General features: G+C 43.8%; 1 protein-coding gene across 2 annotated transcripts in view; it reads left to right on the top strand.

The window, feature by feature from the left end:
* ARMC9 (armadillo repeat containing 9) overlaps nt 1–13,195 on the top strand; it is a gene marked incomplete at its 3' end in the record, with an annotated part of 134,375 nt that overhangs the window by 16,266 nt on the left and 104,914 nt on the right. For both annotated transcript variants that reach the window (XM_082658849.1, XM_082658848.1), the window contains exons 6-8: nt 889–981; nt 5,062–5,086; nt 10,589–10,746. In XM_082658849.1, coding sequence (XP_082514975.1) covers nt 889–981; nt 5,062–5,086; nt 10,589–10,746 — 276 coding nt within the window. The remainder of the gene's footprint in view (nt 1–888; nt 982–5,061; nt 5,087–10,588; nt 10,747–13,195) is intronic.

Raw genomic sequence — 13,195 nt, 5'->3', positions numbered from 1 at the left:
TTCTGCTTTTCTGGCAGTGTTTTTTCAGAGGGTCAGACAACGCACTGGATGGACTGATGGGGTGGGGTGGGAGGCGTGGATGAGGATTAGAGCTGGGCGGAGAAATGGGGAAGGATGGGCAGATCTGGGGGAGATGGGGCAGGATCTCAGAGGTAAGTGGACCTGAGCTTTTAGTGACAGAGCTTCTTTCTAGTGGAACTTCTTGGTTTAGGTGGTCGATATTTTTGTCTGAAGACTCAGAAAAATTGTCCTGAGAAAGATCGTTGCTTGTGACACTTGTTCTTTTACTTCGTGAGTCATTATTTTTTCCTTCTCAATGAGCATTATTTGAGATAAATAATTTATTTTTAAGGAGCAGATCAAACTAGATGTACGTCATGATGCTGGACATGATGGAGTATTTGAGGCAGATAACAGCTTCTTTCTGCTTTTCTCGTCTGGATGAGGTTTATGGAAATGAGTCTCCTTCTTCTGGAGACTCTCAGTAGCGTAGCGATAATTGTGTATTCCTGCCAGTGCCACGTATGCCTAAACCATACTGCATTATTTTGGGTATTCAACATAATAAGGTTACTTATCAGGCTTGTGTTTAAATCACATGAAAAATTCAAATCATGTACAGGGTTATTTTTTCTCTGTATATGAAAGTACTCTCTTCTTTCCTCCTGCTGTGGGCTCTCGAATCTTCTATAAGTGAATTGGTGAAGTGTCCTAAAACCTGTTTTTTACAGCATCACACCACTGGCAAGACATCTTGCTTCTGATTTCAGTAACTGTGGTGGAGTTATTTAACCCTAAAGGCCACAACCTGACAATGTTTGTTGGCATTTAATGACCTAGTGCTTTTCTTTTTTTTCCTTGTTTTTTTTTTTTTTTCCTTTCCTTCAGGATCCTTGGACTCCAGAATTAAAGTTGAAGTTGGAAAGGTTTCTGGGTTTCATTTTTAAAGCCAGTAACACGCCGAAGCTTTTAACATTATATGTATCCTTTTGAAGCATATGGAGGCCACCTATGGTGTTAGAGCAGCTCACTGGCCTAGATGTCCTCAAATAGGGATAGTTGTGGTCGTGCTGCTTTCATACTTAAGAGCGAATTAAGCGTTAATGGGGGCGCGTGCCAACCAGTCCGCGGCCTGTTAGGAACCGGGCTGCACAGCAGGAGGTGAGCGGCGGGCGAGTGAGGGAAGCTTCATCGCCGCTCCCCATCGCTCGCATCACCACCCACGCCATCGCCCTCACCATCCGTGGAAAAATTGTCTTCCACGAAACCGTCCCTGCTGCCAAAACGGTTGGGGACCACTGCTGTAAAGGATTGACTTCTATGGCGTTGGGTCTCTGAGACGCGGCGAGGGTCCTATTTTCATGTCGTGTGATGAGAAGCTGTCTGAGTAGGAAAAAAAAAAATGTCTGTCTTCTTGAAAAATAACTCTTTGGAAGAATTGTCCTTCGCAGAAGATCAGCTAGTCACTTTTAAGGCCTTGAGGCCGTGGCGTATGGACAAGTCATATATAACTTGTCACTCAAATTAGGACTTTTTCCCGTTGTGGAGCACAGGATCTGGACGCGCAGGCTCAGCGGCCATGGCTCACGGGCCCAGACGCTCGGCGGCATGTGGGATCTAACCGGACCGGGGCACGAACCCATGTGTCCTGCATCGGTAGGCGGACTCTCAACCACTGCGCCACCAGGGAAGCCTCAAATTAGGACTTTTATAAAACAACTTTGTTGGGACTTCCTTGGTGGTCCAGTGGTTAAGACTCTGTGCTCCCAATATAGGGGGCCCGGGTTCGATCCCTGGTCAGGGAACTAGATCCCACATGCCGCAACTAAAAATCCCAAGTGCCACAACTAAGACCCGGCACAGCCAAATAAATAAATAAATATGTTAAAAATAAATAAATAAAAAACAACTTTACTGAGGTATAATTTACACACTATGAAATTTACCCATGGTAAGTGCATTATTTAATGATTTTTAGCAAATGGATAGAGTTGTGCAGCCATCACCACAATCCAATTTAAATAGGGACACTTTTGAGAGTAAAAAGGGAACACTGCCCGGACAGAGGACCAGGCAGCAGGTGTAAATGGAGCTTGTCCGGGGAAGAATGTCACGGATCGCCCGGCCCGTGGGAGGCTGATTTCCCAAAGCTCATGGGTCTCTAAAGACGTTCATCTCCTTTTATTCTGAACAAGAATGTATCAAAAGTTATTTCATAACAAGAATATAGCATTTTGAATTGTAAGGTTGGTGTTTGTTTTGTTTATTTTAATAAAACATTTAGGCCGCTGTGCTGCATAATACCTTCTGCTTCCGTTCTAACTCCAAAGCACTGGACTCTCTTTTCCTAATTGAACTCTTTGAATTGAAATCCCTGGGATTTCATGGCATGTCTCTCCTGCTTCAGCTTCCTAAGCCTCCAGTGGCTCCCTGTGGCCTGTACTCAAGTCCTCAGCCTCGCCTTGAGACCGCCCACCATCGGGCTGAGTACAGCTCTCCTGTCTGCTTTCATATCCTTTAAGGTTTTGTTCCAATACTACCCTCTGCCCACATACCATTATGTTTGCATACCCAATTCTTTTCCCTCTTAGAGTTCCGTATAAAAGGACAGTTTTCAGTGAAATGAGGACTTTTCCACCTTGGTTTATGATTACTTTAATACACTTTTAAAAAGCGTTTCTCCTTAAAAAGGTAATGGGAATTATGTAAAGATTCTAAAAGAAATTTTTTACGTAGTAAATCATATTAGTTATATTAATAATAGCACCCATTTCATTGGAATAACATGATTGAGTTAATACATGAAAAACTTGCTTAAAACAGCCCAACACATGGAAGCGCTTGTGTTACTGACTGTTAGCTGTTAGTATTATAGTTTGCAAATAGTTGTTACCTTTTATCCTGTTCAACATGCTTTGAAGCAAATACACTGAAGTCTAGCAGGTAACTATAGACATTATTCCTTTCTTTTCCTTGTTATGTGGAAATATTTGGAGTTCAGTTCAACGCATATATTAGGTTGAATATTGTGCTAGGAATTAGGGACACAAAAAAAAGGCCAAGATATAGTTGTCTCAGGCAAGTTGGAGTTTTGAACAGTAAAATGGGAGTCTGTGAGGCAGACAGAATGAGGGACAGGAGTTCCAGGTGGAGGGAACAGCTCGTGCAAAAGCACTGAGCCTGTATGTTTGGGAAACTATGAAGCGTTCAGTATTCCTGGAGCAGAAGAGTTGAGAGAGAGAGTCAGAGATTAGGCAGGCCCAGGGCACGAAGGTTCCTATGAGGTCCCGTAAGTAATGAGGAGTCTTTGAACCATTTTAAGAAGAAGAATAGCATGGTTATGTTTACATTTCTAAACAAACAAACAAAAAAACACTCTTTTTATTCCTGATTATAAAATTGATCATATTCCTTATAGAAAATTTGGAAAGCACAGAAATGCATTTGTGTACATACATGCACCCCAAAGTATGTAATGTTTACAATAAATGAGGATATGCAGCTATATGTGTGTGTATTTTTAAATATTTTTTATCAAATGAAGAGAGAATTTCCTCATATCATTAAATATTCTTCAAAACTAGGTTGTCTTCTCAAAGTTTAAACATAGAAATTACCTATGTCCCAGCAGTTCCACCCCTAGCTGTATACTCAAGAGAAATGAAAACATATGTCTACACAGCAACTTGTACGTGAACGTTCACAGCAGCATTGTTTGAAATAGCTGAGAAGTGCCAACAACCCAGATGTCCATCGACTGATGAACGGATAAACCAAACGTGGTCTGTCCATATAACGGAATATTACGTGGCAGTAAAAGTGAGTGAATTACTGATCTGTGCTACAACATGGATGAATCTTGAAAGCATGATGCCAAATGAAAGAAGCCAGACCCAGAAGGCTGCATATTGTATGATTCCATTTGTATGAAGGGGCCAGAGGGGGCAAATCTACAGAGAGTAGACAGTGGTTGCCTAGGGCTGGGGAGGGTGGTGACTGCTGACGGGCACAGGGTTTCCTTTTTGGAGGATGAAAATGTTCCACAGCCGATTGTAGTGATGGTTGCACAACTCAGTGACTGTACTGAAAACCATTGAAATGTACACTTTGAATGGGTGAAGTATATAATATGTGAATTACATCTCAATAAAGCTGTTACCAGAAAAATTAGGAAAACCCAGGGACTTCCCTCATGGCGCAGTGGTTAAGAATCCGTCTGCCAATGCAGGTGACACAGGTTCGAGCCCTGGTCCGGGAAGATCCCACATGCCGCGGAGCAGCTAATCCCGTGTGCCACAACTACTGAGCCTGTGCTCTAGAGCCCGCGAGCCACAACTATTGAAGCCCACGTGCCACAGCTACTGAAGCCCGCACACCTAGAGCCCGAGCTCCGCAACAAGAGAAGCCACTGCAATGAGAAGCCCGCGCACCGCAACCAAGTAGCCCCCGCTCGCCGCAACTAGAGAAAGCCCGCGCGCAGCAACGAAGACCCAGCGCAGCCAAAAATAAATAAATAAATATATATATTTTTTAAATTAAGAAAACCCAAATAAAACAGGTAAATACCTTGCCATCAGACATGCAGCCAGATGTGTGGAAGCTGAGATTTAAACCCAGGAGGCAGTCTGGTGCCAGAGTCTGTGGTTGTAGTTACCGCGCCATGCTCTCTTCATCCCATTCTCAATTTCCTTAGGCTAACGTTTTAGCACTGAAGTTACAGCGTTAAAGGGTATGAATTCAGATTTGCACTTTTAGTCAAACATTTTGGTAGCTGTGGGGAAGGCTTTTGAAGGGGGAAGGAGGCCAGTTAGGGGCTGTTGGACTCACAGAGTGGTTCTTGAGGTGCATAGAGGAGGATTTATCTGTGAGTCACGAGTCACCAAAAATCGAGAAGTCGGTAACTGTCTTAGTTATTTATAGCAGCATTAAGAGGCGCCCTTCCCTGTCCTGAGATTTCTTCTTTACCACGCTGGGGCCCTTTCTCAGACTGGCCAACACAATGTGAGATACCCTGAGTTCTGCCTCCTGAATGCCTGTTTTCCTGAACTTCTTTCATCCCAGAAGGAGAATGGACAAAGCAACAAAGGTAAATCATCTAGATGAAAAATTTTAAATCACAACTTTGCCAACTCGAGTTTTAAGTAATGAAATGGAGAGAATTCCGCGGACTTGGCAAACGAGGGCTTTAAAAATCTAAATATTTATGAAACGCTTTGTAGTCCTTTTTAATCTGCGTTCCTTGAGACCCACTTTTCAGGGTGGCTGGTATTGTTAGCTTTGTCTTGCATGTCAGATAACTAAGACGCGGAGAAACAAGGAGAATCCAAGCAAGTGCCAGAGGGACCCACGTGCAGCAGCACAGTTAGAAGACACAGTGCAGCATGGGTAGGGAAAGAGTTACTTCAGTGTCTCACTTTTACCTTAAACTACTTTAACAGGGTCTTATCTCCGCAGCAATATGGAGTTCTCGTTCTTACAAAGCATTTCCATTTTTTGCATTCAAAGTAGGAATTCCAGTCTTACACTTTTAGCATAAAATGATGGTTTTCCAAGATTAGTAATTTTTACCAGACCTGTTCATTTTGCAGAAAGGTGAGAAAAATTTTAGTTAACATGAAATTGGTGGCCACAGTTGGGATTCTTTGCCGGAGTTTTGTCTTTGATACAACATTATGAAAACTGCTTAAATTCTTCTGTTGCAAAGGGTTATATGATGTGCTTCGTGCCTTTGGTAAGTATCGAGGGCATAATCCTCAATTCCCAGCAGGTGGAGTTTTACTACGTGAAATAACACATCTGCCCTTTTCACAGCAGTCATGTTAGAGAGGATTGCAAAGCTTCCTGCCGTTGTTTTTCTGTTTCCTTTTAGAGAGTTAAAGGTTTCTAAAGAAAAGAAGCATTAGTAGATTATTTAGCCCTTGGTGTGCCAGGCGACTGAACGATGAGCAGGGCTGCAGATCTGACCCCACGCGTGCTTCAGTAGCTTCAGGTGGGAAGCGCTTGGGTGTTTCTTCTCGCCCTCGGTGGCCTCGTGGGCCTCCAGCTCAGCGGTTCTAATTGCGCCGCTGGTTCTGCAGCTGGCCCTCCCCTCCCGAAACTCAGAGGGACCTGCGTGGAGGAGCGGCAGGACTCATGCCCTCGGTCCGGGCCTGAACACAGAGGAGCAATGGGGACCGCTCCGAGGGTCACAGGCTGCAGCCTCGAGCTCCCGGAGGTGGCGTTGCCCCCAGCATGGTTATGCGGAGGACGCGTACCTGGGGTCTCTCTCTGCGGCTGCCCAGGCCTGCTCCCTACTGGGTTAGTGCGGCTCCGGGCCTTGGCCAGGGCGGGTCCAGGCCGGTTGTCTCCCGTTCAGCACAGCTGGAGCTCCTCAGTTGGGACAGGCGCTCGGGGCTCGACCTGCAACCCCCAGAAATGCTCCTTTGCCTCACTACTTCTCTTCCTCTTGCTGCCCAGCAAGCTGTCTCAGACTCAGTGGCATAAAACAACCATGTCCATTTATTCTTATTGCTATCATCTTGCGTGGTCTGGGAGTTGTGGGCTCAGTCAGTTCTCCCTCGGGGTGTCTCCCGGGTGTAGACGGAGCTGGGTAGAGCCGTCTCCAAGGCTTCCGCGTGCACAGGTCTGGTGGCTGATGCTGGCTCTCGGCTGGGCTCTCAGCAGAGGCCCTGGACTAGAATGCCCACGTGGACGCTTCCTCAGGGCCTGTTGGCCGGGTTCCCACCCAGGGTGAATGTCCCCAGAGGGGGCTGGATGGAAGCTGTGTCACCTTTTCTAACCCAGTCTCTGAAGTAACTCAGTGTTGTTTCTGGTGTGTTCTATTCATTAGAAGCAAATTCCTAAAGCCAGCCCACATTCAAAGGAAGGAGACTTACATTCCACCTCTTGATGGGAAGGAACTGTCAAAGACCCTGCAGTCATATTTTAAAACCACCACCCAACCTGCGTCCTTTGGGTCCCAGAGAACTGCCTTAATTCTTCTTTTTTCTCTTTTTTAAATTAATTTATTTATTTTTGGCTGCGTTAGGTCTTCGTTGCTGTGCGTGGGCTCTCTCTAGTTGCGGCGAGCGGGGGCTACTCTTCATTGCGGTGCGCGGGCTTCTCACTGCGGTGGTTTCTCTTGTTGCGGAGCACGGGCTCTAGGCGCACGGGCTTCAGCAGTTGTAGCTCGCAGGCTCTAGAGTGTAGGCTCAGTAGTTGGGGCGCACGGGCTTAGCTGCTCCGCGGCATGTGGGATCTTCCCGGACCAGGGCTCGAACCCGTGTCTCCTGCATTGGCAGGTGGATTCTTAACCACTGCTCCACCACGGAAGCCCCTCATCTACTCTTAAAAAAAAAAACACAACAATGCATCTAAATGAAGTAGAAATGTCAACAAGGGAAAGCTTGACTGCTTTACTGTAGGATCACTTTTGTTATTGATTCATTTCATGCTCGAATTATAGGAAATATAGGAAATTATATAATACAGGAAATTATAGGAAATATAAGGTCACTCTTTGTGACCTTAACTGGCATTCTTTTGGTTGTATATATCTTTTGTTTAAAGCTTGGGATGCAGTTCTTTGGACTTCTGCACAAATTATGTCAGTGGCTTTGAAATATAAAGAGTCTCAATAAATTTCGCTGGCATGATCACGACAGTTTCATTCAGATAACATGGACCAAGACATCTCCATTAAAAGTTGAGATCTTGCATGGCAAGGCATCTTAGCTTAGTTGTCCTTGTCTCATGAAACTTTTCGTTACTGAGTCCAAGCTCGCTTTGCTCGCCGCATGACGGGCCAATGCATCGGAGACAAGGTCTTGAGGCAAGGAATACGACTTTATTCGGAAAGCCGGCAGACAGGTGTCTGTGGAAAACCATCTTATCTGGGTCTGGATGCCAGTTTCTTTTACGGAATCAGAGAGGGAGAGGTGGTGAGGAAGTAAAGTAAAAGGGCCGTCAGTCTTGGAAAGCATCTTCTGGAATGACCAGACTTGGTGAGGGGATGTGTTAGTTTCTTCTTTCTTGCAGCCATCCACAGGTGGGCAGGGTTCCCTGAGGCAGGCCATTAGGTATGTTTATAATAACAAAAGCAACGAAAAGCAAAGGTTAAAGTCTAAGAAACAGATCGGAACATGGAGTCTGATTTAGCTCTTCCCCGTCACAATTTGACAGGGAAAAAAAGAGTCAAAGTTCTGTTTAATGCTCAAAAATAAAGTTGATATTTTGAGCTGTAACCCAAATAGCTTACAGTAATGGTCAGGTCCTGTGTGTAGCCAGTTAAGGTGTCTGCAAGGTGATATCTCTGGATAGCAGGCTCTTTTTGCTAAATGGTGTATTTGAAAGGGTTATGAACGTTTCAGCCCAGTTGCCTACTTCTCTCTTTCCTATAGGCTGCTGGCAGTGAAGGCTCTTTTGCCTCGGGTTACCATACTTTGAAACTGTCATAAATTCCAATTCTGGGTTCCCAAGGCAAAAGTTCCACAAATAGCCCCTAACATTTAGTTAATTGTAAAATGAGTTTATGCGGGGAAGAGTTTTTCGCTACAGTCCCCTTTGGAGAGGGACTGCTTTGATGACATTAACACTGACAATTTGGGAAGTCATTTGACCCAGCTAGTGGGTTTTGGTATTTCATTCGTCCGCCACTTGGTACACGTTGAGAAAAATGTCACAGATACTCTTTAATATTTATTCCCATAAAATGAGACTATGAATAATCTAAAATTTTCATCCTTGGAAGTTCTTGTTTATGTAATTTTGAGTTTTGGATGTATGAAAAAGCTTAAATGATACTTAGTGTAGGAGGAAGGTAGTGACTCCTTCCCAATATTATATTAGGAGAAGATTGATAAATGATTTCTAGGAATGTTCTCCAGAGGTTCCAGTACTGGATGTAAATTTGTGTCAGATGACTTTTTAAAGTTATCTTTCAATACTGAGATTTGATGGGCGTTAAATACTAATAATTCATTATGTGATATTTTGGGTTTTAGTAGTTAAAATATTTTACTTCTGCACATCAACAATTGTGACACATAAAAGTTTTTGAAATACAGTTTGAACCTGGGTGATCCTCATAGCTGTTTAGGACACAAATTAGGAGGAAAACATAATTTAGGACAGTGTTTCTCAAACTTGTGGCCTGTGTCAGAGCCGGGAGTTTGTTGACAGCATAGATACTTAGCCCCTACCCAATATCCGCAAAAGCAGAGTCTCTGAAGGTAAAGCTTGATCATCTTTATTTTCGGGTGATTCTGATATATTTCAAAATTTGCATTACCACTGCTTTAGGACGTAACCTTTCTGCCGCTTTTTCAAGTTATCTACTTGCATAGAAATATATTTCAAAAATCTTTGACCCCTTTCCATGAAAGGCAATAATAATAATAGCTGGAGTGTATGGCAGCTGCTGTGGGCCAGCCGTGTGCTGGGCACTTTGAGTACATGTGTTCTTTAATCCTCACAATAACCCTTCAAGATCATTATCATCTTCCCCATTTTATAGGTTAAGAAATGAGAAGCAGAGACATTAAGTGTCTTGCCCCAGGTTACCCAGCAAGAAATTGGTAGGGTAGAGATTTGAACCCAGGTCTTTAACTGAATTAGAGTTGATTTACAATATTATATTAGTTTCAGGTATACAACATAAGTGATTCAATATTTTTATAGATTATACTCCATTAAAGTTATTATAAAATAATGGCTATATTTGGTCTTTATAATTGTAAAGACTCTCTCTGTATACATGAAATGTGTTCTAAAATGAAGGCTTTAAGTATTATGCAGTGCCTGGATCGGGACAATATTGAGTTAACGTGGGTTTCGGGGCAGCAACACGTCCTCCCATCCGAAACATAGCCTTCCAGGAAAGGGAAAAAGTAGGATAGGGCCAAGGAGTACTGACACCGAAGAAGATTTGTATAGTCCAACTGTGCCCAGGGTGGCGTGGCCGTCAAGCGCTGCCATGGGGTACGGGGCCAGGGTGGGGGGGATTCCAAGGAGACAACCCTAGAACCTTCCAAGGCTGCCGCTCTAAGACTTATGCTTCATCGAACTGGCAGAATGAACACCTGGAATCTTACCTAATCCTGGATTTGAGTTTTCTCAGCACCTGTCAAGCAGCCCTAACCTTCACTTAAAATGAAGAACTCTCTTGCGGTTATGAGTTATCCCCCAGACAACCTCACGGGGCACAAACAGAGAAAAACTCAGTTTTGGTTCAACCATTTTGTGAGCTGATTCTAGAAAGAAACATTGAGTTTGTTTCTTGTACATAGAGAGAGGAACTAAAAGAAGTTGCATGGGGTTCGGCCAAGGAAATAGATTTTGTTAGGAAAGCAAGTGATGACTCAGTTGAACTACCGGGGATAAGAAATGAAAACATCAGTGATTACAAAGCACTTTGTAATTAAAAGTGGCATGAGACAGAAGAAGTGTGAAACACAAATACGGAGCGTCAAGTTCATTGTTATGGTAAGATATTCTGACAGTAGGCATGGTACTCCCTTGACAAGAATATAATTATTTTTTATTTTGTAGGGGTCTTTTAAATTGTTGCTTTTTTGTTTTGTTTTAATATAAATATATATTGTCTTCCTAGAAGTGTTGCAGCAACTCCACCAGCAGCTGGTAGAAGCTGAGCGTAGGTCAATGACGTACTTGAAACGGTACAATAAGATCCAGGCGGACTACCACAATCTCATCGGAGTCACGGCAGAGCTGGTGGATTCTCTGGAGGCCACAGTCAGTGGCAAGATGGTAAGGAAGGTCCCCCATTGTTCATGTGTCTTTTTTGAGATAAAGATGTGTCATGACACATCTGTTGACAAAAAAGAAGAAAAAGAAGGCATGTACATAGAAAATTCAGGGACTTCCCTGGCGGTCCGGTGATTAAGACACCGCTCTTCCACTGCAGGGGGCACGGGTTCGATCCCTGGTCAGGGAACTAAGATCCCGCATGCCGCACAGCAAGGCCAAAAGATAGAAAAAAGAAAGAAAATTCAAACAGTACAGAAATAAATAAAGTGTGTGTTTTCCTTTTGCCTTCTCTCCTCTTAAAACGTGACTGCCATCATCCTGGTGTGCTTCCTACAGCCAGGTCGACGCGACGCCAGGTGTGGCCACAGATGGGCACATGAGCTCTTACAACTGGAGTGTGCAAGCAGAGGCCTGCAGACCACCAGGCAGGGGTTGGAAGGGCCTCCACTATCGAAACAGGGAGAGATGAGGTTGGGGGGAACACTGGAATCTTAACTAGCTTGTTCTTCATGTAAAAGAAATACGTGCTCTTGGTAAAAGACTGAAACAACTCAGAGGAGTATATAGTTAGGAGCAAAAGGCCCCTTCCACACACAATTCCTAAGTCTCGTTTTCTTACTGACATTCAAGATTAACACTTCCTTGTGTATTATTTCAGAACACTTCTGTGCATGTGCATGTGTGTGCACGTGTGTGCGTGTGCATACGGTATGCCATACTTACTTGGGATCCTGTGACCCATTACTCTTCCCAAGCTTGCTATTTCACTTTCAATATATCTTGGAGATCTTTCCACATGACCACACACCTACTTCATTCTTTTTGATGCTTGTACATTATTATTCCACTGCAAGGGTGAACCATAATTCATCAGATCTCTGATGAGGAACATTTAGATTTTTTTGTTTGCTATAACAAAAACTGTTATGATGAGCATCCTTGTATATACTGTAGACCTTTGAATATAGGTAAGATAAGAGCCTAAGAATGGAATTGCTAGGTCAAAGGTTATGGGCATTAAAACTTTGAGAGATGTTTTGCCAAATTATTTCTCCAAAGATTTCAACGATGTCTACCCACCCCCCCACCCCCAGTAGCGTATCAGAGCATCTATTTCTCCACACACTTGCCAACACTGGACATGATTATACGTTGAAATTTTTGCCAGTTTGCTAAGTAAAACTTGGTATTCTGAATGTTTCAATTTACATTTCTTTAGTCATGTATGAGGCTGAATATATTTTCATATGTTTTTTGGCCATTTATATATTTGTCTTTTAGTCAACTGTTTATTCATGTCCTTTTCTCACTCACTTTTTTTAAGCAAGAGAGTGACAGAATCAGATTTCCTTGTTAAAGGGCTGGGTCTGGTATCAGTTCCGGTATCAGCCAAAAGAGGAAACAGTTTCAGGAGCAAGGGGTTGATCCAAAGTCTCAAAAATCACAGAAAACTGTAGAAGTCCAGAACGGAAAAGTGTCCAGTGTTTCTGACACTTAGAAGGCCTTTGCCATGAGTTTCCTTGGGGTGATTCAGATGGGGGCTCGACTGTGGTGTGTTGAAAGGTAAAGTGAAGGGGAGGCGGCAAACGTTGCCTATTCTTTCAAGGACCTTGGCTGTGAAGGAAGAACACTGAGAGGGTGGTTGATAGATGAGGGCCTAGGGAGGAGAAAAGGGAAGGTATTTTTAAAATATTAAATGTATTTGGACATGTTTCTAGGTTGTAGGGAAGGAACAGGTTTACAAGGAAAGGTTAAATGTACAGGATGAAAAATGAATGATTAAATTTTGATACTGTGGGAATTCAGAGGAAATGGGCTCAGGATAATGTAGGAGGTACAGCCTTGAGATGGGGCCCTTATTTGTCTGAGTCACTTATAGCTGAGTGTCGAGGGATGACCAGAGACATCTGGCACAGAGGGGCAGTCTTTCTGGTGGCCGAATCAGACCAGATGTTTCAAGGGGACAGACAGGAGGACCGCAGGGAGACAAAAGGGTCTAGCCCAGTGTTCTGGCTCTTTCCAACTCACCAGCCAGTTGAGTTGTCTTCCTCTTGTGGGGACGAATGAGTGAGGGGTAGGAAGAGAGCCAGTTACATTACCATATGGAAGTTCAGCACATGGAATCGTGAGGCTGGGGAAAAGGAGCTTCCCTCTCACAATCAGGCACAGGAAAAAGTCTGGAAGGGGGTAAAATTGTTAAGAGTAGTTACCTCCAGGGATTGGCTTGTGGGGTGGGGCTGGGGAGAGGTTGTGTTACCTTTTAAATGAGCACATGTTACCCCTATAAAAAGAAAAGACATAAGATGAAAACGTTTCAGAGATTACCACCTTAGATGCTGGATGTCCATCCTGAATCACGGTACCTAATGAGAGAGGTATGAGAGGTGCTGAAGGAAGAGGCCATGATGCAGTGGCATTGATGCAGCAGTAACCCAGCCTCCTGTTGTCT

This window comes from Grampus griseus (assembly GCF_964374135.1).
Source record: "Grampus griseus genome assembly, chromosome: 7".
Lineage (NCBI taxonomy): Eukaryota > Metazoa > Chordata > Mammalia > Artiodactyla > Delphinidae > Grampus > Grampus griseus.
The sequence above is the reverse complement of the archived record's forward strand: the minus strand, read 5'-3'. Positions and strand labels throughout refer to the sequence as shown.